At 40.5% G+C, this 27,529-nt stretch overlaps 2 protein-coding genes across 2 annotated transcripts; both read left to right on the forward strand.

Annotated features, from left to right (window-relative positions):
* Nucleotides 1–2,346: 2,346 nt before the first annotated feature.
* senp3b (SUMO specific peptidase 3b) lies at nt 2,347–8,507 on the forward strand (the record flags this gene model as incomplete). Its single annotated transcript, XM_083906108.1, has 11 exons — nt 2,347–2,467; nt 3,001–3,729; nt 4,292–4,405; nt 4,719–4,830; nt 4,959–5,106; nt 5,731–5,778; nt 6,751–6,828; nt 7,214–7,351; nt 7,865–7,948; nt 8,096–8,146; nt 8,397–8,507. The coding sequence occupies exons 1-11, from the start codon at nt 2,380–2,382 to the stop codon at nt 8,505–8,507; spliced, it is 1,701 nt and encodes a 566-aa protein (XP_083762234.1). The 5' UTR covers nt 2,347–2,379.
* Nucleotides 8,508–10,744: 2,237 nt separating this feature from the next.
* eif4a1a (eukaryotic translation initiation factor 4A1A) lies at nt 10,745–16,640 on the forward strand. Its single transcript, XM_083909934.1, has 11 exons — nt 10,745–10,805; nt 12,157–12,202; nt 12,368–12,500; nt 12,578–12,717; nt 13,291–13,459; nt 14,164–14,273; nt 14,397–14,540; nt 14,661–14,798; nt 14,912–15,001; nt 15,520–15,599; nt 15,891–16,640. Exons 1-11 carry the CDS (start codon nt 10,783–10,785, stop codon nt 16,033–16,035), a joined length of 1,218 nt encoding a protein of 405 aa, XP_083766060.1. The 5' UTR covers nt 10,745–10,782; the 3' UTR covers nt 16,036–16,640.
* The last annotated feature ends 10,889 nt before the right edge of the window (nt 16,641–27,529 follow it).

The raw sequence follows: 27,529 nt of genomic DNA on the forward strand, positions 1-27,529 counted from the left end.
AAAGAACATCTAGTGTGATAATTATAACAATAGTATGAAACGGGCTTGCTGTTTTTCTTTATTGAACTCCAACCACTTTGTAAATTCATTATATATTAAGTGTTTTGCAACAACAGAATAAAGGTGATGGTCAAACATGGCCATCCTTGTTAAAAATAAAAAAAATACAAAATACAAACATTACACCGTGTGACGCAAATCCTGCGCGACTGATTCGACTCAGGAGCGAAAAATTTGCAGCGGTGCGGCGGCTCAAAGCTACAGACCTGTTTATTATATTTGACTTTACATACACACATTCTTCCTGCCGTTTTCACGTCTGCGGTCGATTGAGTGCCACCGTTTCTGACGAGTATCGGCGTCTTTCTCCAATGCGGAGGTGACATCTGGCTGCTCCACACCTGACTTCATTCAATGTGTTACACCAATTAGCATTTGTTTTGGTTCGAAAACCGTATCATATTTAATACGCCCGACTTTGAGTCAGAAGGAGCTGGACACATTCGTATAAACCTGCAGGTTAACGGTAAGTATACACACACAACGCGCATCCCTGAAAGGACAACTGAGAGCAAGCGGTTTATTTAGCTGCTGCTAACTAACGCTTTGCTAGCTCACGACATGGCTAATGAGCTAATATGTTAGCGCCGAAAATAAAAATAACAATTGCTGCGTATTTTAGGCTGTGTGTAATACACGTGTTGTATTTTTGCATTTGCAAGGACGTTTGCTGAATACATATTTCAGTCTGTGTGCATTTTATTTTGTTTAAGTGCTGAAAGAGTGACGTTGGTGTGGCTAATGCTAATCGCGCATAAGCTAGCCCCGGTTTGGACTATTTCCTGCATCGGTAATAACTGTCTTCTTTGAGGAGCTGCTGTTCTCCACGATTCTCTCATGCAACCGTTCCAGGTCATAGCTAGTTGTTCAAAATTATTCAATATACCCGGCTGGTCAGTAAGTGGTACTTGCATTATTGGACGTTGCAACCTTGAAATCCACTAAGTGAAGCTAGCAAGCCAAGTTATTCTGTGACCACCAGATGCACATGGCAACAAGAGTACCGGCGTTGAGCTCGATTGTTAGTGGACGGTTCAAACTCATTGGTGCAGCCATTGTTTTCGTGAATTAACACATATTAAAGTCGTACTTGTGAATAGAGCTTCAGGCTAGATTAATGGTAAAGTAGTTGTACCACTTGCTGGACTAATTGGGAGGCACACTACGATTAGGGGTGGGAATAATTCGACTCTATTATGATTAAAAGAGCTGAGATTATATTATAGAATATAATCCATGTATCAGAGTTTTTAGTTGTACTTATAACATTATGTTCTATCATGTGTTCTTCAATATAGAGATATAGGTAACTGGATGTGCGTTTTTGTTTCACCTCTCATTTAAGAGGCTTTTGTTCGTACAAATGGGATAACATATTGTATATCCTTTCCACAAAGTGGAATGGTTCGGTACGGAACGGTACATGTTTTTTGCGTTTCTTTAAGTACATTCTCTTGGGGTACCAGAGTAAACTGGTAAGGTATTGTCCAGGAGGAGCTACACAGGCTCCTCCCATGACCATTAGTTGACCAGGCTAAAGAAAAATGAATCTCTCTTGCACCAGTGTTTCCTCAACGCCTGCAGTCTTTTCTCATAAAAAGCTTGATGTCTTGTTGAGACAAACGGCCTCAAACCGTTCACGGGAAAAATTATCTGTTGGATGTCCTCCATTGTTGTCTATTGTGTTGTTGTCTGCAGTGTCTCATTTGTTGTTGTCACACACATGGGAGGAGCCTGTGTAGCACACGTAGCATGCACAGGGGCCTTATTTATAAAACTGTACACAGGTATGCCTGAGAAGTTGGCATACGGTACCTACAAAATACAGAAAGTGCTTACGCAAATAACTATTGAAATTTATAAAACCATGCACACACGCGTCCCAAGTCAGTTTCTCTTTAGAAATCACAATCAACTCATAATGCGGTGCAGCTTTTGCGGGCTCCAGATGATGCCCATACTTGACCATAAATACTAATATATAGTATACTATTATACTATACTAATATATAGAAAAATGCCAGATTAATATTCATTGATCAGGAGTGACCAGAAAATATTGGCAAACACAGAGAGAAAATAGGAGCGCTTAAATAGAGGGACACAATAGTCTTTAGTCTGCGGTTGTCTTCAGTACTCATCTACAGTGTGGAAAGTTATTAAAATGAATAGCAAACTAATAGTTCATTGACTAGTCTGATTAGTTGTCTGTGCATCCTGCTGAATGGTAACAGCCACAATGTACACTGTCAATTTGTTGTTTTTTTGTTCTTTTAAATAGGCGACGAGCTGGCGCAGGTTGTGGGTTGTCCGTGGACAATGCGAGACAGTGGCGGTAGCCTTGCCCAGAACTGCTGGCAGGGAGACCTGGGTCTGACTGCTGTGGGACAGGACGACACAGGGGGAGGTGTGCATTTGTCAATCTTTCCCATAAAATTTCTTCCATATTTTATAGTTTTGTACACTGCTCTCATGCGCACACACAGTGTATTTACAGTCTAATGTCACTCTCCTTTTGAGTAAAGAGTACATTGTGATTGTTTAATGTGTTAATTAATTCGGCAGTTGGCAGTGTGAAACTCTTTGGATAAAGACACCTCTGGCTTCTTGCACACATTTTGCATGCGATTTTAAGCCATTTTAGTTTAGAGCTAGTAATAGTAATGCAGGGTTCGTGCTGAGCTAACAGGAGCAGCTGACAAGATACATTCACAGACTGGTAAATTTCATAATTTCTGCAGGATCTACAGTGAGGACCAGCTTCAAGATGCATTTATTTTTATATATTTTTTTTTATATTATATATACAAATAGTCACTGTAACTGATCGACTTTTAATAATCAAGCAAATAATCAGATGTTCATGCCCATCTCTAATGTGAAGTGTTCCCTTCATGTGCTGTGCCTCTACAATAAGTCATGACTCATGCTTGTGTTCAGGTGGGATTGCCGGAGACCACCTCATAGTTCCAGTGTCAGGTCATAGTGTTCCCAGACCCATGCACCTCAGACTGGGGCAGAAAGAGAAAGTGTGGACAAGCGAGTATGTCGAAGAGGAGGATGAAGATGCAATGGATGGGATTGTGGCAATAGGTGATGATGAAGAAGAAGAAAACAACAATGTGGATGGGGAGGATAAGGCCGGATTTGAGAGCAAGGATTGGGATAACAACGAGGAGGAGGATGACGATGAAGATGGAGACGATGAAGAAGAGGATGAGTTGGAAGAGGAAGGAGACCAAGCAGATGCGAGATGGGAGGTCCCTGTCTTTCCCTTCCACTGCTCCCAGCTCTCTAACTCTCAAACTCAGCATTGTGCACCACAGCAGGAGGCAGAGGACGGTGGTGATGTCACTGCAGAGGATTCACTCTCTCAGGCGGAGGAAGGAGAACTGTTGAGGTCTCACCTTAGCAGGTACAGGGCTCAGAGGAGGTTCAGGCGCTGGCAGCGTCTGCGATCCCATGGAGGTCCTCGATTTCGACTCACTCAGCACTGGAGGAGCTGGCGCCAGCGCGCCCAGAGGATGGGCTTCTCGGGACACCGGTGGGGTCGGACGGTACAAAGATATGATTTGTACGGCAAACAGAGGAAAACAAAAAGATTTCAACGATCACTGTACACAGAGGGTGGAGATGACAGCAGCCAGAGGTTCACAGAGTCTGACAGAGGTAATGACTCTCTTTCTTTGGAGAAGCAAATATTCAGAAACTCAACTGTCAGTGGTCATTAAAAGATAAACAATCAGCCATTAGTCAATCTCTGAGTGCAGCAGGGTGGCTCATTGATGTGTTTTGCACAATACAGATTGCAAATAAGATTTCCTTAAGTACAAAAATGTAGGAAATTATATAATTTGTGGAATTCTGGCTCCTCATTAGTTGGAAGTGTTTTGCAGTACTGGAATGGGTTCTCCAAGATTTACTGTCTGAGACTGAGAGATGTCATGGATTAAACACTCTCACGCCTCACACACAATTACTGTACCTCTCTTCCACATTCATTGCACATAGCAATGCAGATCATTAAGAGTTGTATAATATAAAATATATTGTCTCTATATCGAATAGATATCTGTGTAAATATCTCTATAAATCGAATATTGAGCTATTTAAGAAAGATTTGAAGTGGCAACAGATTTAAGTATTCCTATATAAAATCATCAGATTGTTTTGTGAGTGTGTGACAAATCCTATCTGCTGCTTAGAGAATATATAATGTCTCCACTGCCAGATAAGCAGTTTAATGGCTGCTCTCAAAACAAGCTGGAGGACAGAGGGAGACGGGAAGTGGAGGCGAAACCAGTGGAGCTGGCCCTTACTGAAGAACACATGAGCTGTGTGACTGGTATGGATCACTACACACACTACACGTATGGATCACTTGCATTCACTGTCAGTCGGATACATCTGCTGATTCACACTGGTCACAACCTCGATCATCCACTGTCAAAAAGAAAAACAGCCAAACAAAATCACAACATTACCAATATTGGTTGACCTTTAGATGATTTTATACTTTTAGCCTTTTATCTTCATTAGATACTCAAATTACACCTGAAAAGAAGCTATACAAAACAGCTTTGAAAGGAAAATAGCACGGCCACCACAGAATACCTTTCTGCACTATTGTGAGGATAATTCTGGCTCTACATCTCCAGGTATTCTTGAGGAGTCTCTACAACAGTATGGCAGTTTGATCCCTATTCATGTAGACGACATCGTGGAGAAGCTTCAGGACATCTTCAGCGAGAGTTTCTCACAGCCACACAGGTCAGACACGAGTTGCATGCATAAAATACTGCTCAGTTCTGGAAAGAATGGACAGTATATTTTCTGATCCCTCTCCAGAGGATTAATTTATCTAACAAGGGAATATTTTGTTTGTTATTCATTAATAGGAAAGCAATGGTCCAGCACCTAATACAATCCTTCCAGCGTTCATCAGGTTCAGCCTTGGCTAAAACATTCAGAGTCAACTATAAACGCCATGTTCTCTCCATGGATGACCTGGGAACTCTGTATGGACAGAACTGGCTCAACGATCAGGTACTTCTGACTCATAACAATAACCTCCAAGACAGTTTTACAGGTCTGTGCAAGAAAAGCACAAGACTTGATAGTTCCATTTGTAGTCGAAACTGCTTCACCATAAATCGGTCGTACGTAGAACTGCTTCATTTTTACGTAGCAACGTAGCAATCATGTTGCTACGTTGTTTGTGTGTCCAAAATAGCAGGTAGTGCGTTGTTATTGACTGATTGCCAACAGTGGCTATCCGAAGACAGAGTCCTGTCTCTTAAGCTGCGCGCGATTCCCTTTAGCTGATGGGGACGCTGTCAGATCAGCAACTTCCATCTTCAGATCCTCAAAAGAAATGGCTGGTATTCAATCAGGGCGCACCGAAGCAGTTCGGATGTGAAGCTGCTGGAGATCAAATGCGTGTGTTTTTTTTTTTTTTTTTTCTTTAATGAAACGTTGTGTGTGTGTGTATGTATATATTATATTATGTGTGTATATATGTGTCTTCAGCTCATGTCTTCAAGTCATGATATCTGTCACATAGACCCCGATGGACCTCTGTATTGCCGGAGCCTTAGATTTCTTGTTGATGTTGGATAAAGTTGACCAATTTCATTGATCATCACTGTTGTGCTTTCCTGTTCTTTTCAGATTATGAACATGTATGGTGACCTGGTTATGGATTCTGTGCCAGAGAAGGTAAGTAAATGACAAAATGCTCAGATTTTGCACATGACTTTCAGATTCAGTATCATGTGAAATGTGTAGTATAATAACATTTGGCGTGAAATGGTGCCTTATAGAGTCTTGAAAGAATAACTCCAATTATAGATTCATGTTCTTTCATCTTAGGCTTCAAACATCTTGTTCTATTGAGAAGGTATTTATTACAAACTGGTGTTGGGTTTCTTGTATGTGGACATTTTAGATATAGATTTAGTTATATCAAATCAGAAGCAGAAGTCGGATTAACGTCATTATGATGTAAACTTTAACCTCCAAGGTTCTAGACTCTAACCAAATGGTCGCATTTTCCGTCCCAAATTTGAGAACATTTTGCATCTACTCCCGCTTGTGCGACTAAATATGCCGGTTCTTTTAATATAAACTATGGCTGAAAGATTCCTCAACTCGAGTTATTGGAATATTAGAAAATCCTTGTTTGACAACCTTTTAAACACCGCACTGCTGCAGCACACGTGTAAGAAGAAGAAGCAGAAACACAATACAAGACGAGCAAATGTAGACAACAGAGAGATGGCAGCGCCTATTGCAAAAATGGAGTGGGACAAAACAGACATTGGTTTGTCCTGCTTATTTTGACACTGAATTTAAAATGGTATATCTTATTTTCTGCATTTATTAAAGGAGAGGTAGACCGGAAACTCCAATTAACCTGACTCTTGGGTGTGTATCTATTTGACCTCATTTGAAATTTACGAAGCTCTTTGAATCCATCTCGTTGGCTGCTCCTCTAAGCAAAACACAGTGAACTTTTTAGTAGCTCTCATGTGCTTGAGTTTTGAATATTCAAATAATACCAGGGGATAATAATAATACCCTAATTATCACGTTACTTTGATATCACACTGCTCACTCATAAACTCTAGATTAGTCTATTATAGTCTCGCATCATGTCTCATGACTAAATCTTTTGTCCGTCTCCCTCAGGTTCACTTTTTCAACAGCTTCTTTTACGATAAGCTACGGACTAAAGGTTATGAAGGAGTCAAACGGTGGACGAAAAATGTAAGTATCTTTTCTCTGATGTGGATAAAACACTAATACAATAATAAGAAAAATAACATTTCTTATGTGAACAGCCCCTTTTTCTTGTTTACAATAATTTACACAAGTCTGAATGTCTATGGGAAATGACAAAAGGTATTTTTGGTGCACTTTAATAAAGAACGTTAGCTGCACCATTGCCGTCAATGTGAAAAGTTAGTCTGGAGCCCTGTTCAGACCATATTTATATGTTGCTAGTTTCATTTTATTGTTTTTTTTGTTGATTTTGAGGCCAAAGTACTAGGTTGAGTTGGAAATACGTTACAAATCCTAATTCACTTTCGTAGGTAGTCACTAGAGTAGAAAGATTTGTTTTTATGAATGCAATCATCTCTCCTTGTATCAGGTCGACATCTTCCAGAAGGATCTGTTGTTTATCCCCATCCATCTAGAGGTCCACTGGTCACTGGTCAGCGTTGACATTCCTCGTCGAGCCATCACTTATTTTGACTCTCAGCGGACCCTCAACAGACGCTGCCCAAAGGTAGGACTGACTGTGAAACTAGTCGATTTTTAGGAGTATATAGATGAAATGTCGGCAGGAATGAGATTTACCTTAAAAGGTTATTGAATGAGTTCAGACCAAAAAAAATCAAAATGTCAGAGTGTTAAACTGCAAATATAAGTGTTTAAAAATGCATACATATCCATAAAATCCATCAAATGAATTTAATGGTTTCATAAAATAACATATTTCATGAAGAGAACTTTGCATTAAATTGTCTGTAAAAAAAAAAAAAAATGCCAATCAAAGTTATGTCATCACTTATGTCAACTCCATACAACTTTTTTTAATAGTTCTGAAAAAATCAGGCAAATAATAGTCGGCTATAACCCTAAGGATCTCCTTTCATCTCATTGATCTTGGTGGATGCAGTAGTAGGACACATGCTTTCATGTTATTTTTTCAAAAAACAATCTTTGTATAACTGCGGGCACAGCTTTAATAATTATAAGCTAAAACATGTAATGTTTTACTATCTTTTGTCATTCACAGCACATTTTTAAGTATCTGCAAGCAGAGGCCATCAAAAAAGACCAACAAGACTTTTTGACAGGATGGAAAGGCTTTTTTAAAATGGTGAGATAGATTGTCGTTTTTTCTATTCTGCCTTGCCTGAATGAATCAAAAGAAGATGTAATGTTATAATATTTTTGTTTGTTGTCATTGTAAACCACATCACTATTGGCCTTAATGTTTCATCAACTGTGCCATTGTACATTGCAGAATGTGGGTCGTCAGAACAATGACAGCGACTGTGGAGCCTTTGTGCTACAGGTGAGCGTCTCAAATTTTCTACAGTAGAGCTGAGCACAATACTGGGTTTTAACTGTTAAGAAATAAAAAGCAGCAGGTTCCCTGCTATAACCTGAGCATCTTCAGAGTTGGTGTCTCAGTAATGTGGAAACACGGCCACTGGCTGTTGACATTTAGAATGCACTTTTACACAAAAGCGTTGTGTATGTGTTGTTCATGTGTACCTACTGTATAACTAATTTCCTCTCATGTCTCCCCCACAACCCCACAGTACTGCAAGTGTCTGGCACTAGGGCAGCCATTCAGCTTCGGCCAGCAGGACATGCCCCGGCTGAGGAGACAAATGTACAAAGAACTCTGTCACTGCAAACTCATCCTGTGACCTAGCACCCCAACACGTTCCACACCTTCAACCTGCTCCCACCCCTGACCCACACAAGATGGGAGGGACAATGATCTCTAACGAGAAGAGGCCAAGTGGAGCAAATTGCTGAGTGGAAACAAACTTTTCAAAAACGTTCTTTTTTTTCTCTGCCAATATCCAGAGAAATAACTCCTACTGTAGGCGAAGTCATTGTCGCGCCTTTTTTGTCTTTCTGTTACCCTCTCCTTCACTCTTTGAACACTCTGATTTCCTGCCCACCATGGTTATTCCTATGTGGTTGACAGAGGCCAAGACTAACTTCCATTTTGGAAATGTGCTAATCATCCATCCTTTTTTAAGACCTGTGATTTTCAAGTGGCAGCATAGAAAAATATCATTGAGGCTACTTAAGTATTTACAAAACAGTCCAACATGACTATGACTTAAACGTAAGATGCCTGAGTAGTGAGAGCAGAGGGTGTATTAGCAGACAGCAATTATTTGGACCAGTCTGTCAGCTTGTTGTGACATTTCCACATCTCCCCATCCATTCAGTTGTGTTCCATTTCTAATGTTCAGTGTCAGTCAGACAATGTTTGCTATTAGTGCAGCGTCATATTTCTGATTCCATTTATTTCCCAGCAAGCTGTCGAGATGGATTCAAACCAGTAACGATGAGCTACTTTGGTATTTTTTTTCTGAGGGAAATTGCAATTTAACAACAAGAACAACCATGGAACCCCAGAAACCTCCTCTCCCAGTCACAGAAATGGAACAACCTCCTGAGAGAGACTGGATCTGCATCTGTCGATCACACTGTCTCCCCCCCTCAAAACAAGCCACAGTGACACTGGCCTGAAAATGGGGGTGGGTGGGGGGAGATCTTTACACAGCATTTATCTTTCTTTCAATGTTTTATCTCTGTCAGTAAACGTATTGATATGCTTATTGCTTTAAAGAAATGGTGTTAAAAGGAGGACTACTAATTTGTGTTGCTTTCAGTGTAGGTACAAGACGAGATCCTCTGGCTAGTGTCTTTGAAAGTTTGTGAGCCATTTTGTTGTGGACCATAACGGTGACACGATCAATGAAGCATGTCCACAGTCGAGGGACAGTACTTTCCTCCTCTTCTTTTTATAACTGAAGACAAATTTGTTAATAGCTGTGTTTTTGTTTTTTTGTTTTGTTTTTTTCAAACAGGAGTTGAAGAGACAGAGTTGACAGTTTTATATATCTTCTACAATGCGTTATGGTCGCTAAAAATAAAAACACATGGCAAACAAGTCTGTGCATTTCATTGATGCAGGTGATTTAGCCTGTGCTGCCTATGCTTTCATGTTGTATACATTTCCACATAGGGTTGGTCAGTATATGGATTCTATATCTATATTGTGACATGAGACAAGACAAAGCCTTAGATTTTGTTTGTGGATAAAACTGAAAAATCTGCAGGTTGTTGTTTTTGTTTGGGTTTATTGTCCAAAAGCAAGCAAGCTGGTAAAAGAACTGCAGTTAGGATTTGTATAGTTCATGTACAGGAATATAAATATGAAGTTTAATGTAGTCTGTAAATATAAAGTCTGTGGGTGGTTGGTTTTGGAGTCAGGGGGTTACTGACACTGGGTGACAATCCAGTACGTTATATTTAAATTGTATTTTAATGATTAACATGAATTGGTGTACAAATGCCACAAGTACAGATGAAAACACAACCATAATAAAATTTAATTAAATCAATATCGAAAACAGACAAATTAATCTAAAATTAAGCAAATAACATGGACAACTGAAAGCAAAACAAGCTTTTATTTAATGTTGAACGTTATACTTTCAATATTGTAATGTGGTCATATATGAGATTAGGAGCTTGAGTCATGACTACATTATGACTCATTATTCCATCACCGCATATGTCACTGCTGTGGTTTCCCCATCTCCTGATTTTCTGATTGCGACATATTTCAGGGACATTGTCTAAGAGGCAAAACTAAGCCTTGAGGCTGTTGACCAACGGAGAGGGAGAAGTTGAAAGTGGTAGACGTGAAAACTCTTGGCCACGGCCGCCTGTCCTACACACTTCCTTTATGAAACGTAAACCCCGCCCCTACCAATCATGCACTACGTATGATGCTACGACCCGCCCACTTTCAACGTGACGTTCCAATAGACCAATGAAAAGTCTTTGTAGGCGGGCACATTGCTAAATGACAGCGGTGTGTTCCAATGAGAGAGTCTCTTTGTGTGGTGTCACCATATAAAAGACATTTCTGCCGCAGTTTCTGTCTTTGGAATAATGTCGGCTGAACGTGATCTTAGGTAAGAAATAAAATTATTACTATTCCAGCGAAAATACAGCCCTTCACAGCGTTATGTACCGTGTTAACATTGGGAATCAGCTTCTGGATAACGGTTACTTCTGTTGGTGGAGACTTTGAGTGAAACATCCCGGCCTTTATGTGCTCGACTCAGGCTCGGGCCTGCCGTCAGCCTGCCTCACGTTAAACGCGCAGCAGTCATGTTTTGGCCGTTATTTGCTGTTGGTATATTTCATTGTTTTGGAAAAGTGTAACCTATTGAGCATATTTTAGAATGGCGTTATTGGCCCTGAACGCAACGTAATGAAGTAAAGAATGGGGGTTGCCGGCGCCCTGGGCAGCACGTGAATGAGCTTGGACTAGGCCTCACCAGTGCCCTTTTCGGTCGCCTCCTCTAACCGTTCGTCGCTCACCGTTTGTCAATGATTGTCCGTTAAAACTGTTGGTAACTGCGCTTTGACATAGTGGCTGAAAGTTCACGGAGCTGCCGTTGCTGCTCCGTACATCTTTGTTCTTCTTATGCTCCGCTCGGCGCACATGGTAGCGGCGGTGGTGGTGTTAGCCTACTGCCGCGACAATGCCGGCAGTGTATGCCGCTCTGCGCTGCTGAAAGCAATTTCCCTGACGCTGCTTTTGGTTGTGTTCCGCCGCCAGAAAACAATGTGTGTTTTGTATGTAGTCCTTAATCGATTTCGCTGAGTTGACAAGGCAAATAACTGGCCTCGTAAAGACGAACACGGCCTGCTGGTAGTGGCGTTAGCAGGCCGGCGCTAAAGCCAGCCTCGTTGTCTTTGGTTCAAAGCCACATCTTTATAAGACGTCTCGCTATTAACATTTAAAATGGAACAACTGGACTGCGGTCGTGTTAGATGTTGGTTTTATACATTTTGGCATAGTTTTCCGATGTTGCAAGCCGTTTAAGCCATAATTGTTCGTGTCGCTTCCGACTTGTGTAGCCTTGAGTGGGGAAACGACCATCTTGGATGGGACGACCATAGTGGGAAGAAATGGCGGACTCCCGAAAAGGCGTTCACCATATTAAACGAGCATCGGGAACATCCATCACATGTTGGGCATTTAAACATTTTTGTTTTGTTTAACACGTATGGCAACAGAGAGCTACCGCCAGACATTACAGTAGAATAAGAATTGGGAAAAAGGGGGAAAAAAATGGTAGGGAAGAGGGCGGAGGACAGGATATTTTTCCAACTCCAGAATGTGGCAGTATTACACAATTATTGATACCATATGCTGTGAAGACTCGTTTATCTTTTGGACATCCATAAATCGTGGTGTGGCGAGTCAACTTGCAAGAACAGACAGTATTAACTTTCTTTGTTTGGTCATTTCAGAGATAATAATGGCCCGGAGGGCATGGAGCCAGATGGCATCATTGAGGTGAGTCTGTCAGTCTAAAGATGATACACCCACTCAGTTATATGATCTGGGAGCAGCAAGTGATATTTTATTGCTAGTTTGTGGCTCTGTGTCGTGTTAAGACAGAATGATATTTGTGAAATGTTTATATCTGAGAGTCACCTGCTTTTTGTATCACATCTGCAGAGCAACTGGAATGAGATCGTGGACAGTTTTGATGACATGAACCTGTCGGAGTCTCTGCTCAGGGGAATTTATGCCTATGGTTTTGAGAAGCCTTCTGCCATCCAGCAGAGAGCCATTATCCCTTGTATCAAGGGTAAGTTACCTGCATCTCCATTGGATATCTGTGAATTACTTTCTGTTGTGGCTAAACGCCCCTTCCCCTCTGCTCAGCTTACGATGTGATTGCTCAGGCCCAGTCCGGCACTGGGAAGACTGCCACCTTTGCCATTTCCATCCTCCAGCAGATTGATGTGGAGACGAAAACCACTCAGGCTCTGGTCCTGGCTCCCACCAGGGAGCTGGCACAGCAGGTAGGCTCCCAGTATAGTTGCAATCAGGGATTTAATTCTTTCACATCTGTGCAGTAAGTGGCAAGTCTCACTTTTCATGGTGCAGTGGTTGACTAAAGGCTTGTCCCTGGCTTATGCAACCAGACCGGTGTTATTCTCTTTTGTAATAGAAGTGACAATCACCTGCTGTATGATGATGAAAACCCATGCGTGTCATCTGACTATGTAAAATCCTGCTGTGTTGTTGCTCAGGTGGCGTTCTGCTTACTTGAGTCTTCTGCACAGCAGGAATTCATAGACATGATCACACTTAATTGTTTTCCTGAATTCAGCACATAGCACTTTTTTTAAGTATAGTAGATTTATCAGATCACTAATGCCTTATTTGGCTTGAAGGAGTAGTTTCACACCACACGGACTGTCATGTTTCCACCAGCTCAACTCTGCATGGTCAAGTTGCTTTTCCACTAGCATAGTACCTGGTACCATAACGAGATTAACAAAACCTATGCAACATAAATTTGCGTTCAGTTAAGCATGGTAGAAAAAAGCTACTTTAATCTAACCCAAATAATACTTTTCCACGGCCTCAAGATCCAGAAGGTGATACTGGCCCTTGGTGACTACATGGGAGCCAGTTGCCATGCCTGTATTGGAGGGACCAACGTCCGTACTGAAGTTGCGAAGCTCCAGAGTGAAGCCCCTCACATAGTCGTGGGAACCCCCGGCCGTGTCTTTGACATGTTGAGTCGCAAAAACATCTGTAAGTACTCGTGTGAAATAATGCTTAACTGTGAATCTTAAGGACTGTACTAAAATGTATCCACTGGATTTTATGTATACTTTTTCTGTTTTTGTAGTTAAGTTTGCTGAAGGAAAACTTTTATTGCCTCAAGACTTGGATGAAAGGGTTTTTTTCATTTTGTCCCTCAGGTTCTTTTTTTTATTTTACTGCTCTGGCCCCAGCCAGTCTTACAATCACCTGCTGTATGATGATGAAACCCATGCGTGTCAACTGACTCTGTAAACCCCTGCTGTGGTGTCACTCTGGTTGGCGTTCTGCTGACTAGTGTGTACAGTGCAGCAGGACTTCAGAGACATGATCATACCCCACTACTTCTGAGTACAGCACCATTTTAGATATTGTTACCAGATGCGTCTTGTCAATACAAGTGGCATTATTAAAATCACAGGAAAGTTATTTTCACTTGGTCGGCTGTGCAAAATACCGATTGCAGGGCTGCAATGATTAGCTGTTGTCTCTCCACCAGACCAGTGGCTTGCTATCTGCTACATGTCCTAGGTATTATTACATGGTCATTGTCTTCACATGTCCCCATTGTACATAGTCAATGGCATGTGGTAGGAAACCTTACAAGAGCCCCCTCTGCTGAATCCACAGTGGTACTGCTTAAAAAGGTCTTTGATTTCAGCCCACAACTGAAATATCACTTGTATCATTTTCAGCTGCTAAGACCATCAGAATGTTTGTCCTGGACGAGGCCGATGAGATGCTTAGTCGAGGGTTCAAGGACCAGATTTATGAGATTTTCCAGAAACTGCCCAGCACCACACAGGTAAGACACTTTGTAATTAAAAAAAACAGTCAAATTATTTGGCATTTGTGCCATTGTGTTTAATGTTGGTTTGAAAGGGTGGACTGGAATTTGGTTTTACTCATTAACTTTTTTTGTCTTAAGGTTGTCCTCCTGTCGGCCACCATGCCAGTTGACGTTTTGGAGGTCACAAAGAAGTTCATGCGTGACCCCATTCGAATCCTGGTGAAGAAGGAGGAGCTGACCCTGGAGGGTATTCGCCAGTTCTACGTCAACGTGGAGAGGGAGGTATGAAGAGCAAAATTCGGCTTGAGTTTAACTAGCCAAGAAAAGTGTGCTCACTTAAATATACATTTACATGATTCTATGAGGGATCTGCTGTGGTCTAATGTGGTTGTGCTACTGTAGGACTGGAAACTGGACACGCTGTGTGACCTGTATGAGACTCTGACCATCACGCAAGCGGTCATCTTCATCAACACGAGGAGGAAAGTGGACTGGCTGACTGAGAAGATGTGTGCCAGAGACTTCACCGTGTCTGCTCTGGTAAGGGCCACCACATCAACATTCTTAACCCATAAAGTCTGGTGACATTCCTAAATTGAATCCAAGTAATTTTGTTTGTCCTTGTCTCTTGTGTTCTCCATCTTGTCTTTCAGCACGGTGATATGGACCAGAAGGAAAGAGACTTGATCATGAGAGAGTTCCGCTCTGGCTCTAGTCGAGTCCTCATCACCACTGACCTGCTGGTACGTCCAGCTACTGTTATAGTCAAAATAGATCAAATCAACTGGTGATGGGTTCATGTCTCAATCATACTGTAGTTTCCTCAGAGGTCACTACTTGTTCTTGTAGGTCAGTGCTGGCCAAGGTTCCCTCTCCTCCCATCTGAAGTGTTGGTGAAGGACTGAATGTTCCTTGGTAGAGAAGCCTGTCTGTCCTCCACTGTGGCTCGGTTCACGTCCTTGACTCACAACTATATGACAGATCACATATGAAGATGTCGTCTTGGTTACATTGTTGTTAAATGAATGTGACTCGTTTTAGAGTGGTTCAAAGCGTCGTCAAGTACAGCGTTAAGAAAACTTTGCAAACTGTTTTAACGAGATACTGTAAAGGATTAAATATTGGGAAATTGTGGATAATTGACAAATTAATTGCTTATAAACAATTGTAGTTGCAGATTATGCAACTATAGTGAAAATTGTCGATGCATTTATTTGATCCATTTTTTAAAAACACGTTTGATATGCATCTTCCTCCTCAGGCCAGAGGCATTGATGTCCAGCAAGTGTCCCTTGTCATCAACTACGACCTGCCGACCAACAGGGAAAACTACATCCACAGGTAAAGATTCCACAGTAATCCAAACATCCTGACTGAGGGAGAGCATTATAAAGATGTTTTTATTCCGTAATACGTTGGTAATTAAAACTAGATGGGTGAATTAAGTATAAACCTTGGATCCACAAACCTCATTAGCTGCTTTTGGGAGTAGAGCTGAAACGATTAATCGATTACTAAAATAATCAGCAACTATTTTGATAATCGTTTTGAAGCTTTTTCATTATTAAAACCAGATTTCTGATTGTTTTAGCTTCTTAAATGTGAATATTTTCTTGGTTTCTTTGCTATCAGGATTGGGCGCGGTGGTCGTTTTGGCAGGAAGGGAGTAGCCATCAACATGATTACTGATGATGACAAGCGAATCCTAAGGGACATTGAATCGTTCTACAACACCACCATCGAGGAGATGCCCATGAATGTGGCCGATCTTATCTAGAAAAAAGTCGACAATGCCCTCTGTCCGCCTCTCCCACCCTACTTATTTTAGAAGTCTCAACCCCTTGTTTCTGATTCGATATCGACCCGTAACGATTCTCCACATTCTACGGGAAGGGAAGACTGCAGCTTCCTACCATTTTGAAAATAGTTTTGGCTGTCTTTGAAGGATGAAATATTGATCAGCTTCATCTGCGTTTCGTTTTTCAAGTGTTGGACATATGGCACCCTAAATTCTTTATCAAGCATTTATTTGAACATTTCCATATCAATGTCTTGGTAAAACGAGTTGGTTTGTAAGTGGGCACCCGAGGTGCACAACTTCAACTACTTTTCCTAAAGCAGAGTAAAAATGGAGCGACTTGAGCTCAAGCTTTGGTGAAACGTGTGTGGTTTGCAGCTGCTGCTCATGATTGTTCAGACTGCACTTCAGATTGGACTGTGAAAACTCTTCTGCGTTTGACCAGATCAGTATTTAAAAGAAACTTTTTGTGTCCTTAAACACGTTCATGGTCATTCATGTTAAGAACAGGTTTGGTGGTGTGGGCAGGGTCTAGAGTACACAGAAGGGCATATTCAATAAAGACCTGTATAGTAAAAATCCTTCATGAATGAGTTGTTTACCATTTTGATCCCTTTTCCCTGCTGTTTCTTTCTTATATTTTGTATTGCTATTGTACATAACTGCTTGACTTGTACAGTCACTCGTCCAGTAGCATTCAGTTGAAGACTGACCGGTGGCCACGAACGTGACGGTGAGTTGTGTGGAGGTTCTGCTTGTGGACCCTGACAGCCTGGTTGGATTTTTTTTTTCCCCTGTTTTTTTCCATCTCGATTCCTTTTCACATTGTTAAATTTTCTTTTTGAATTGGAAGTCTTGCAGTTTGGAGAAGGTGGAGGTCTGTTTTTGTAACCAGCCTTGCCAAAATGTGGGGGAGATTGGATGTGTGACATGAAAGGACCAAACTTAAAGTATATGGATTATTTTTTTTTTGCCCTCTTTCCAGTTTCCCTCCTGCCTCTGAGCTCATTAAAAAATGGGATTTGGTGTCTGCTTTAGATCATGTTTCAGGTTGTATGGTCAGTGCTATTTTTTAAAAATGAATTTATGGAGTTGTTAACCTTTTTGAGACAGAAACAGTGTATCAAGTTTTTTTTACATTGGATTCTGTATAGTATTTATTTTAATGGTCTTAAAAAAAATAATAAATAAAGGTTTCTCCTTAACAGTGTAACGTGGCCTGTGCATTGTTGAATAGCATGACAGCTGATAGGCTGGTGGACTGTCACATGAATGTACTGTGAGTCTGCTGGTGAAACCACACTGCGGTCACTTCAACTAGAGCTCACGGGCAAATGATATTATTGTTGTCTGGTTTAAATAAATGATTACACAAGAACTAAAATCTAGACTAATTTTTGTAATGGCTTAAGCCTGGGAAGTTAAATGTCAAACTATTATGAATGTTCATAATGTTGATCTTTTGCGGCCAAACAAATGATACCAAAAAGGCCACCAGGGTTCAGCTTTCACATCCTTGGGGAGCTTGTTTAGCCTTATTCACTTACATATTAGTGTCTGACAGTAAATCCTTGTAGTAATACATGCATAGAAGTGTAAAGTGTATTTCTACATCACGGATTCTCTCCTATGAGAACTTTGAAGATTTGAAGACTCCTTAAGAATGAATTGCTCTTATATAAATTCAGTTAAAATTAAATAAAATGATTTAAATGTCTCGAAAAAAGGTCTACAAAAAATGTTGAATTATCACCTAGTCTTATTTTCTTTGTTCTCTTGCTGTTGTACATATGTGTATGTTAAGCATTTGAGTTGTGGAATCGGTGGAGATGATCATTTAAAGTTTTATTTGGATATTCACATTGATGGAAAGATGAAAGCCATGTTTTTAAGTTGAATTCAGTGGAATGGTTCTCCATCATATCACACATCCTTTCACTCATTACCACAGCTGAACCTCTGACCTTGACCTGTTGATGCTTAACCTGTTCCTCAGAAATCATTCCGCCTTATTAGGACCAGGTTTTAGTCTCCATGAAGACTACTGCTCCAGTGTTTGTGCCAGAGAAACTCACCACAGATAATCTGGCAGGGATTATTACAAGTGGGAAATCTAAACACTATCAGAGCTGATCAAATGTATTTGTGATCTCTCTCTAGCTATCAATACACGAGTGCAGGAACTTCATGTTCCATTCGCCTGGTTTTAACTAATTAACTTTATGCAGAACAGCCTATAGCTCCACCCACTGGCCATAAGAATATTAATCAATAATTTCACAGAATAGGAAATGGGAAAAGTAAGAGATTACTCCAGCCCTTCAAGAAAAAGTTGTCTCTGACAAATGAATAAGACAATAAATAATTATGTCTTTATTAGCCTACTTTATTATCATTTTACAATAGATTTAAATAATGAATGAAAATAATTTATGAATAATGTACAAAAATGTATGAATAGCGAATATTAAACATTACTGATAGTTGACTTTCCTCCCGTCTGTCCTAGTGAAACTCCCCAACCTGGTAGCCACGGATCTCCTTGAGAGCTGTCAATCAAAGTCCAGTGACTCCACCCCCAGAGTGTCAAACTCTTTCTAATTTATTTCTAAAAATGTAATGAACTCAATTGCATTTAATTGCTGTTTTTATGTTGTTTTTCAACCACATGTAAAGCTCTCCACTAGAGGGAGACGTCGTTCTCTCTTATTGAGGTAGCTGCATCAACAACTGCAGCACCAAACACAAGTACACAGGTCAAATTATGCTAAAAAGCAAATAAGACTAAAAAAAAATAATAAGTAAATAATGAGCTGAGTTGTGAATTACAAAGGTAAAGTGTGGATGTATGCTTGACTGTCAGATAAGATAAGATAGTCCTTTATTAGTCCCACTGTGAGTGTCCCCTAGTTTGATGCTGCGTTCCATTTACATTGGAACTCAGAACTGAGAGTGACGTCACCCCCGTGTTCACCGCAAACAACAGACTTATCACTGAGCTCATTCAGTCATTTTGCTAAATTGATGTTTGAAATCACATTGCCGTCAGTGACACAAGCTTTCCACAAGAGGGCAGCAGTAGACCAGCAGCTCACAAGAGCCATGCTGGCTCTTATGTGTGTCTTGTACAGTAAATACGAGACAAACATAATCACAGCAAGATCCATCTCACTGTCCATACGTTCACTGAACAGAAAACTAATTCAATACGCACTAGGTTATAGAGCGATACAGCGCCACCTGTGGAGCCAGATTCAAATGTACACAGACAATAAATCAATTTTCTTTGTGTCTTAGTCGGACTACGGCCTTAGCTTGATTATACTGTGCATGGACAGTTAAGTGACCATACAAGCAATACACTACACTGGGAAAACAATGACAGTGTCATAATCTCTCTTGCACCAATATCTTCATCTTTGGTCTGTTCACTTTATTATAACTTTTATTTTATTATCTGAGTCTTAGGTACATTTCTATTTCCATGTGGATATGGCCTAAGAGGAAGAAGAAAACAGCAACATGGATGTCAGTGATAGCTTTAGAAAATACTATTTTGCATCTTTTGGTCGATCTTTCAATTGATCTGAGGGATGTCATAAAAAATACGTAGCAACTGCCCCAAGTTGTAAAAGGTGAGGTTAAAGCTGCATTATGTTATAAATCTAAAGCAACTGGCCATAAAATCCTCCTAATATGTCACAGAGACTCAGGAATAATGTTCATATAACAAACTGAACTCACCAACAACAACAGTACAGACAAAATATTTGCATTGAAAAAAACCTTTTGCAGACTGCAAATTTTGAAATCATGTTTTGGCATGTGGCGCCACCTACCGCCGTCTACCAATCATTGCAGTCAGTAGAGTCTCAGCTGCCGAGCAACCACTGATTGCCAGTTATGTCAGAAAACGAAACCTAAAAGACCAAGGTATTTTGATTTTGAATGTAGTAACCATTTTTGGCCACATTCTTATGGCACCTTTAACTACAAACATTTACACCAGAACACTTTCCAGTCTAGAAGCTGGAAATGGAATTGTTAGTAATACCAGTTGATTTTGCTCACAAACACACACAGCGTAACAACATATGTGGTGGTTGAAAATATAAGAGTACAATGTGTACAGCAATTTATTGTCAAAGAAATCCAACAAAGTAGAAGTGCTCTTAAAGGTAAAAGCAGCCGTGTCTGTATGACGGCAGCCATTTTGGAATCCCAAGGGTTGGAAATCTGAGTTCCGACTACAAATAGAACTCTCCATAGGTGAATACGCGTGATTATGATCCAAATTTGAATGGCTGCCAAAAATGAAGAAGACAAAGAAGAAATTAACATGTTCACCCCAATCTTCCCAGGAATGACAATAGCAGCTGAAGCTGATAAAAAAAAGGAGCTGTATTTGGCTCTTGGAACATTCCTTTTGTTGTCGGAACTCGAGTTCATTACACAGGAATGCACCCTGAACTTGGATTTCCAACTCACGTACTCTTAGAACTCCAAGATGGCTGCCACCGGACAAACATGGCTACTTTTACCTTTAATGGCACTTCTGTCATATTAGTTTCACTGTAAATGAAACATATAACTGCTGTTTGTTTATTGACTAGTATTGCTGACCATGGCTAGCCCAAGATGCGTTTGTTGTTCCCGACTTCTCAAATGGAACACGATGAACTCTGGAGTGACGTCACTCTCAGTTCCAGCTTCTGAGTCCGGATGTATTTGGAAGCATCTATCCCTGCTGCCACCACCATGCCTTGATGATAATGTTAAAGGGCCAATCTGGAAGCTTTTCACAGACCACTGGGGGTATTTCATTGACAGCCACCGCTTTAAATGTTGTTTGGCATAGAGCATGATGTCATATGTTGTCCACTCACAAAGGCTGCTCTCTACCACTAAGCCCTGATTGGTTCCTTGTCATCTGTCCTTCCTATAGCCACTTCAATTTGGCTGAAAATCCACCTGGTTCCAAGCTTCGTCCATTTTTTCAGCATGAGAAACACTCAGAGCTTCACAACAGTTTGACTACAGACACGTCCTTGCTCTTCATGGCTCAGTGTTTGTCATGACATGAAGCGACTGGAGCGTCAAACTCAATTACAGAGGGCCAGGACAAAGCATGTTTATGGATTAATAACAAAACATATCAGAGATCAAATGTGAAATTAAAGACGTGTCATGTTGAGATGCGTTAGTGATCGCAATGGATAACTTTTTTCATACAATGAATTGATTGATCCGTGAAATAGCCTTACAACTTAAATGAAAATGATCATTACAACCCCCTCTGGTTCCAGCTCCGTGTTGTCAAAGTGCACATTTAATTTCTTTATTTCTTTTACAAGTGAGGTAACTTCATAAGTGTGTCAATGAGGTAAGGAAATACATAACATTATCTATGGTGGCTCAGATGTGGGCCTTGAGTTTGACACTACTACAATAAAAGATGTGAATACTGCAGTTCTGGATTTTTTTCAACACATTTGCTGAAAATTCTCAGAATCCATTCCTACACACAGACAAAAGCCACATCCCCGGCAGGTTAACCTCTCCTAACCTCCCCAGTGTCCCAATATGATTTCCATCAGCCCGAAAACGTGTTATGTCTCTGTGTGTTTTTTTTTTTTTTTTGTCTCAGCCTTGGTGGCCCGTCGTCCAAAGCCACTTTCTGTGGCGAGCATACCCTGTGTGCCCATCCCCCAACTGCCCAACACACAACCATGCTCCCGATGGTCACTCCAACCCCCCGTCGGGTGCTGGATAGTGGGGCTGAGCGATGGTGGGGTGCAAAGGGGGTGGGGATAATGCGAATGTGAGCCTCGTAAAGAGCCTGCCATGCTCTTTCTGTTGTGTGACGGATGGCTGGGAGGCTGAACAGGCCTGTTTTGCATGAGAAGAGAAGCCAGCAGAGGGAAGAATAGAGGCCTATTCAATGAGGCCTGTCACCCAAAACCACCCTCCTGCACTGAACCCTCACACCCCACCCCTTCATCATCCATCCCTTCATCCTTTTATCCCTCCTCCTCCTCCCTTGTACTCCCTCTCCATCTCAGTCTCCCTTTCTTCCCTCATTTTGTGGTTTTCATTTGTCTGTCTTCACTGCCTCTTTCTCACCCTATAATCTATTCCCCACCCCCACTCCGCTGCCCTCCTCGCTTATTCTTATTTCATCCCACTTAATTTCTGTTCATTCAGATTTTCCCTCCTTTCCATCAAGCTGTTTTTAACCTTGTCGAGTTCCATAACATCTGAAACCTCGCATTATTTCGTGGGCATGAATGAATGAATGAAATGCTATAACGGAATGTAAAGGTCAAAGTTCTTTAAGACTAAAAGAAGTCATGTGCTCTGACATGCTGACTGAGTCTATATTTGAGTCAGCAGGAGTTATTACAGCATAATTAGCTTGAATGCACATTCAATCATTTTTAGCTTCTGGGCTGCAAAAATAAAACCAACACACACAGATGTTTGGCCACAGTACACGATCATAAAGCTGATATATTAACTTCCACTCGAGTTCTCCTGCAAACAAAGGCAAACAAAGTATATGACGATGCGTTCCATTTACATCGGAACTTGGAAGTCCGAGCTGAGAGTGGCGTCACCTCGGGCTAGCCATTGTTAGCAAGAGCAGCCAATAACAACACTCTACCTGGTATTTTGCACACACAAACATCACAGCACCATGTCTACGTTTAAAAGGTAAACTTCTATGTGTACGACTGATTTACTGTAAAACTAACAGAAGTGCTATTCATGGTTAAAAGTAGCAGTGTTTGTGACGGCAGCCATCTTGGAATCCAATGCCGGCGTTTGTTATGTTGATATGAGTTCAAATGCCACATGATTGCGGAAATGTCCGACCACAAATGGAACACGCCATGAGGTATTTTACCTTATTAACTTTATATATATGTTTTAATGATAGTGATGATGATAATTGTGATTAATTATATTGATTCTTGAAATGCTCCTGGTCTGTAACTCTGCTCTATCTTCTCTCCTTTCCATTCTTTATTTCAGTTTATGTACAAAATTCAGTATAAGAATATGAATATGCATATGCATAGTTTTTTTTTGTCTCATTTTCTTCTCGGAAAAAATGAGAGAAAGTAATATTGTCACTAGACAATTTTTTTGAAAAACTGAAAAACGGCATATGGTAAAGCGCTATCAGATCATCGGACGACACCCTCAGCTCGATTAAACTGTGCATGTACAGTAACGTACTGACTGACTCAATACCGCGTTCAGACTACATTAATATGTTTGTATACACCATATACCAACAACAATTTCTGTATATCTTAGGATGAGGATATACTTGTACTCAGGTCTGATACTATAGTCACTAAGTCACTGGATTGTATATCAGACAGATAAATATGTTAAATCCGATATTATAATAATAATAATAATAAAGGCGTGTAGCGACGGTGGACATGTGCCATTAGTGGCAGTAACTGGGTTTAATGCATGCCCATGACGACGATCTGGACAGACTGGATTTATCAGCCCCTGTCAGGAGTTTCATTAGCAACACCTGAGCACACTTTTGGTGCACTTTAAGCCAAGGTAAGTTGTGATTCTAATTATTAATGGTAACACTTTCTAATAGCACTGCTGTTGTTTAATTACTGTAGCAATTTTGCACCAGTTTGTCAAATCGTCATCGGCTGGAAAATGGTTAATTTCACTCCCATAGTGTCACTGTTGTTGTGATACACTGTTATAGGTTGCTAATTTTGACGACAGTTGTGGTAATATTAGTGTTGGTAATATCATCTGTGTGTCTTTTTGTTGGCTTTCTATCCATCCATCCATTTTCTACCGATTTTATCCTCCACAGGATGGCCGTGCTGTGCCAGTCTCAGGCGGGGTACACCCTGGACAGTTCTCCAGTCCATCACAGGGCCACATAAAGACAAACAACCATTCGAACATTTACTCTCAATTCAGAGTGACCAATTGACCTAATCCCCATATTGCATGTGTTTGGACACCGGAGAAAACCCACGCACACAGGGAGAGAACATGCAAACTCCATGCAGAAAGAGCCTTGTTCCAACAGCGGCTTGAACCCGGCTCTTCTTGCTGCAAAGGTAAGATTTCTAACCACTACACCAACTGTGTGGCCCTTGTTGGCGTATTATACTCATAATATTTGTAAACAGACTACTGTTTTGTGCTTCATGTGTGGCTTAGGTTTTATGAAACAGTGGTGTGGATAAATGTAAATGGCAGCATGCACACAGGAGAGAGCTCTGTTAGTAAAAAAAAAAAAATGCAATGAGTAGACACTGGAGTAAATGATGTTCTCAAGAGAGCTGTAACGTTACCTCTGAGTTAACTAGGCTGAGCTGATGAGTGGATTGGAAGAAGGTGTGCTCCCACCGCAGGTGAGCTGATTGCATGCTGGAGGTAGACGCAGGAGAGAATCAGAGGTTATATTTAAAATTAAAGGTACGTCATATTAAAATATATATGATACTTTTTTCATAAAATAAAATGAATTGATTTACCCATTACCAATAGCCTCAAAAGAGCTGAATATCAACGTTGGACAACATCAAGTTTTGTAAACATGAATATAGTACAGTATTTTTACATTTAAGAGTGATTTACCATTGAAATCAATTATTTCCACCTGTCTTACCTGGTTTCCTCTGCTGTATTTCAGCACATACAGGCCTGTAGTCACAAGTGCCAATAATTTGCTGTACTCAATCAGTTTGTACAATGTATAGACCTATTTATTTATTTATATATTTACCGGATTCCAGATACCGACACCAGCGCCGTATCAGTTCAATTATGAATGGTACCCAACCCTAGTTGTGAGGACGTGTTGTGTTTTTATGAGCAGCTGACACTGAAAATTATGATGATACTTTTCACACCCTCACTGGTTGCAGATTACTCACGATGTCGAACCCAAACTCCATTTATAACCAGAAAATCGTTATCATCAACTATTATTTCCTAATTTCATCCAAAAGTGGTTAAAACACTATCACTATAATATGAACTGCTGTAGATAAATCATTTTGGTGAATAAATGTGAGCTCTTGTGTGTCTGTGGTTTACAGAAACAGTACAATACACACTTACAGACTAATCTATGAGGAGGGCTGAAAACTGCTGCTATATTTACTTCATTTCTCCCCACACTACTGCCAACACACTAATGCAACATGAGTGTAAAATAGTGTGTTAGGGAGGCTTTTCCGTGTGAAGCCAGAGAGGAAGAAAGACTAATGAAGAAAAGCTCAGAGTGTGAGTTGTTTTTTTTGAAAGAGTGAAGCCGGAGAAGCAAAGAGGAGCAGGAGGAGGGAAGAGGGCAAGGTTTGGAAGGGATTCCTCACAGGGTCGTCATGGAGATGGAAACGAAAGACTGGAGTCTCACAATTCCCAATTAGTCACAAACACATGCTGCCAACACACACCTGCAGTATGCACAAACACACACACACACACACACAAATTGTTATATCTTAGTGAGCCTAACCTTAACCATCATAACTAAGTGCCTAACCCACACAGGCGCATACACCTACCTTCTTTCAAACTAACCCTACACCTAACTAACACTAACTAAAGCTGTAAAAAGGTTTGCCTCTAAAATGCAGATAAAGGGGCATCACCCGTCATACTGGTGTAACATGGAGATAGTAAAAAAAAAACATGGGACTTTGAGGTTAAAGTGGAAGAAGATGGATGTGGATTCATCAATTCTCTGTTGGTAAAGTAATATTTGAACCAGTTTTTTAAAAGAACGGTGCGATCAACTGTATTGAAGGATGTGCTTAGGTTGACAGTACTACTGTGGACAGTCTCTTCGTGTTGTCATTAACAACTTTAATGAATCCCATTTCAGTACTGTGATGTGTCCAGAGACAACAGCTTTGGTCTTCTAATGTGATTTTAAAGATGTGGCTCAGTACAAACCTGTCCATCTCTATACTGACAAAGAGTGATAGTGTGATACTATACACTTGTGCCATCTTCTTTTCTAAGTGAGACAGGTGTAGAGTAGGCGAATGTGACTTTTCTTTCGCCACCACAACTTCATCCACTTTTCAGTCAAATGATGGCAAATCCGTCAACATTATTTCTTTAAATGACTATGATGGCTCCCTAACTTTAATCGAGAGTCCCCTCCACTTAATGAAGAAGAATTTTTCTGGAATAGCATAATATTATCGATAAAGAATATACCATCTTTCTCTTGCCTGTGTTCTGATAAATTGACTTTATCCTGTGAAGAACTGGCTGATTTTGGACATTTTTACTTGAGGCAATAGTTTCTTTGATCAGGGCCACTACTGAATGGGTTTGCGAAGTCACTTTATAGATAAAATATAAATACATATTTGAAGCAACAGCTTCTCCACTACATGACATATAAAGACACATTTATCTATCTGTAAATGCAAGGACACATAACTGGTCACATAACTGTCCAATAGTTCACTTGACAGACTGTAAACTTAGTAGGGTGCAGGGTCAACTTTGAACACCCAAAAATACTAACACCAAAGAATTGAAAGCTTTATTGTCATTCTCCATGGTGCTTAAAAAAACAGTACACGTCAGAAAACATTCAATAAATACAAAAAGAGAGAAGAATCTGTTGTACACAGTTGCACAGTTAAAGTTCTTTTAGTGATCATACAGCTGTGATGGGTGATAGAAATGTGCTCTATGAAAGTGTGAATGGCAAAACTGTCGTGTAAAGCAACTGAGTGCTCATCCAGACTAGAAAAGCGCTACATAAATACAAACCATTTACCAATTTAATCATTCCCAAAGTAAGAAGCAAAACACAAGCCGCTTTAACACCAACATTTACAGGAACTTATTTACCCGGGTGGAAAGAATTGTGTGTGGTTTGTGTTTTTCTTGTTACAATCAGTGTTGTTGATGACTTACAGTCAAAGCATTTAACAGGGTGGCAGATTGCTCGAATTGTGTTTGTGTTCCCAAAACCTGTTTAATTGAACAAGTAAAAAAAACAACAAGACATATGTAAGGTGCTTCAGTGGGATGGTGTGTGTAAATGAAGCTTGAAAATAGTCTATTACATCCTGTTTTCAGTATTTTAGCCTAGGGCTTTCCCTTCATGGTTATGTGTGATTTCCATGATAGCGTTTACTTTTCACTTGTTATCTGGTGGGTTGTTTTCCTCCATTATTTTATCCTGTGAAGCACTTTGATTTGCATTGCCTTGTATGAAAAGTTCTATTTAAATAAAGTTTGATTCGTCTTTTTCATATGAGAAAGGTAGTGTGGTGCCCTAGCGCCCTCTATTGACAGATCGCTACTGATCAGAACTCCGAAATCACAACTCGGAGTGATGTCGTCCCTTAATTCACTGCGTTCCAGTTGAGAAATCGGAAAGGTATTTCAGGCTAGCCAGTTAGCAACTTCAGTTAAATTTATGGTGCCTCCTCAGCAATGC

Source organism: Microchirus variegatus, assembly GCF_963457635.1.
Source record: "Microchirus variegatus genome assembly, chromosome: 2".
Classification (NCBI taxonomy): Eukaryota; Metazoa; Chordata; class Actinopteri; order Pleuronectiformes; family Soleidae; genus Microchirus; species Microchirus variegatus.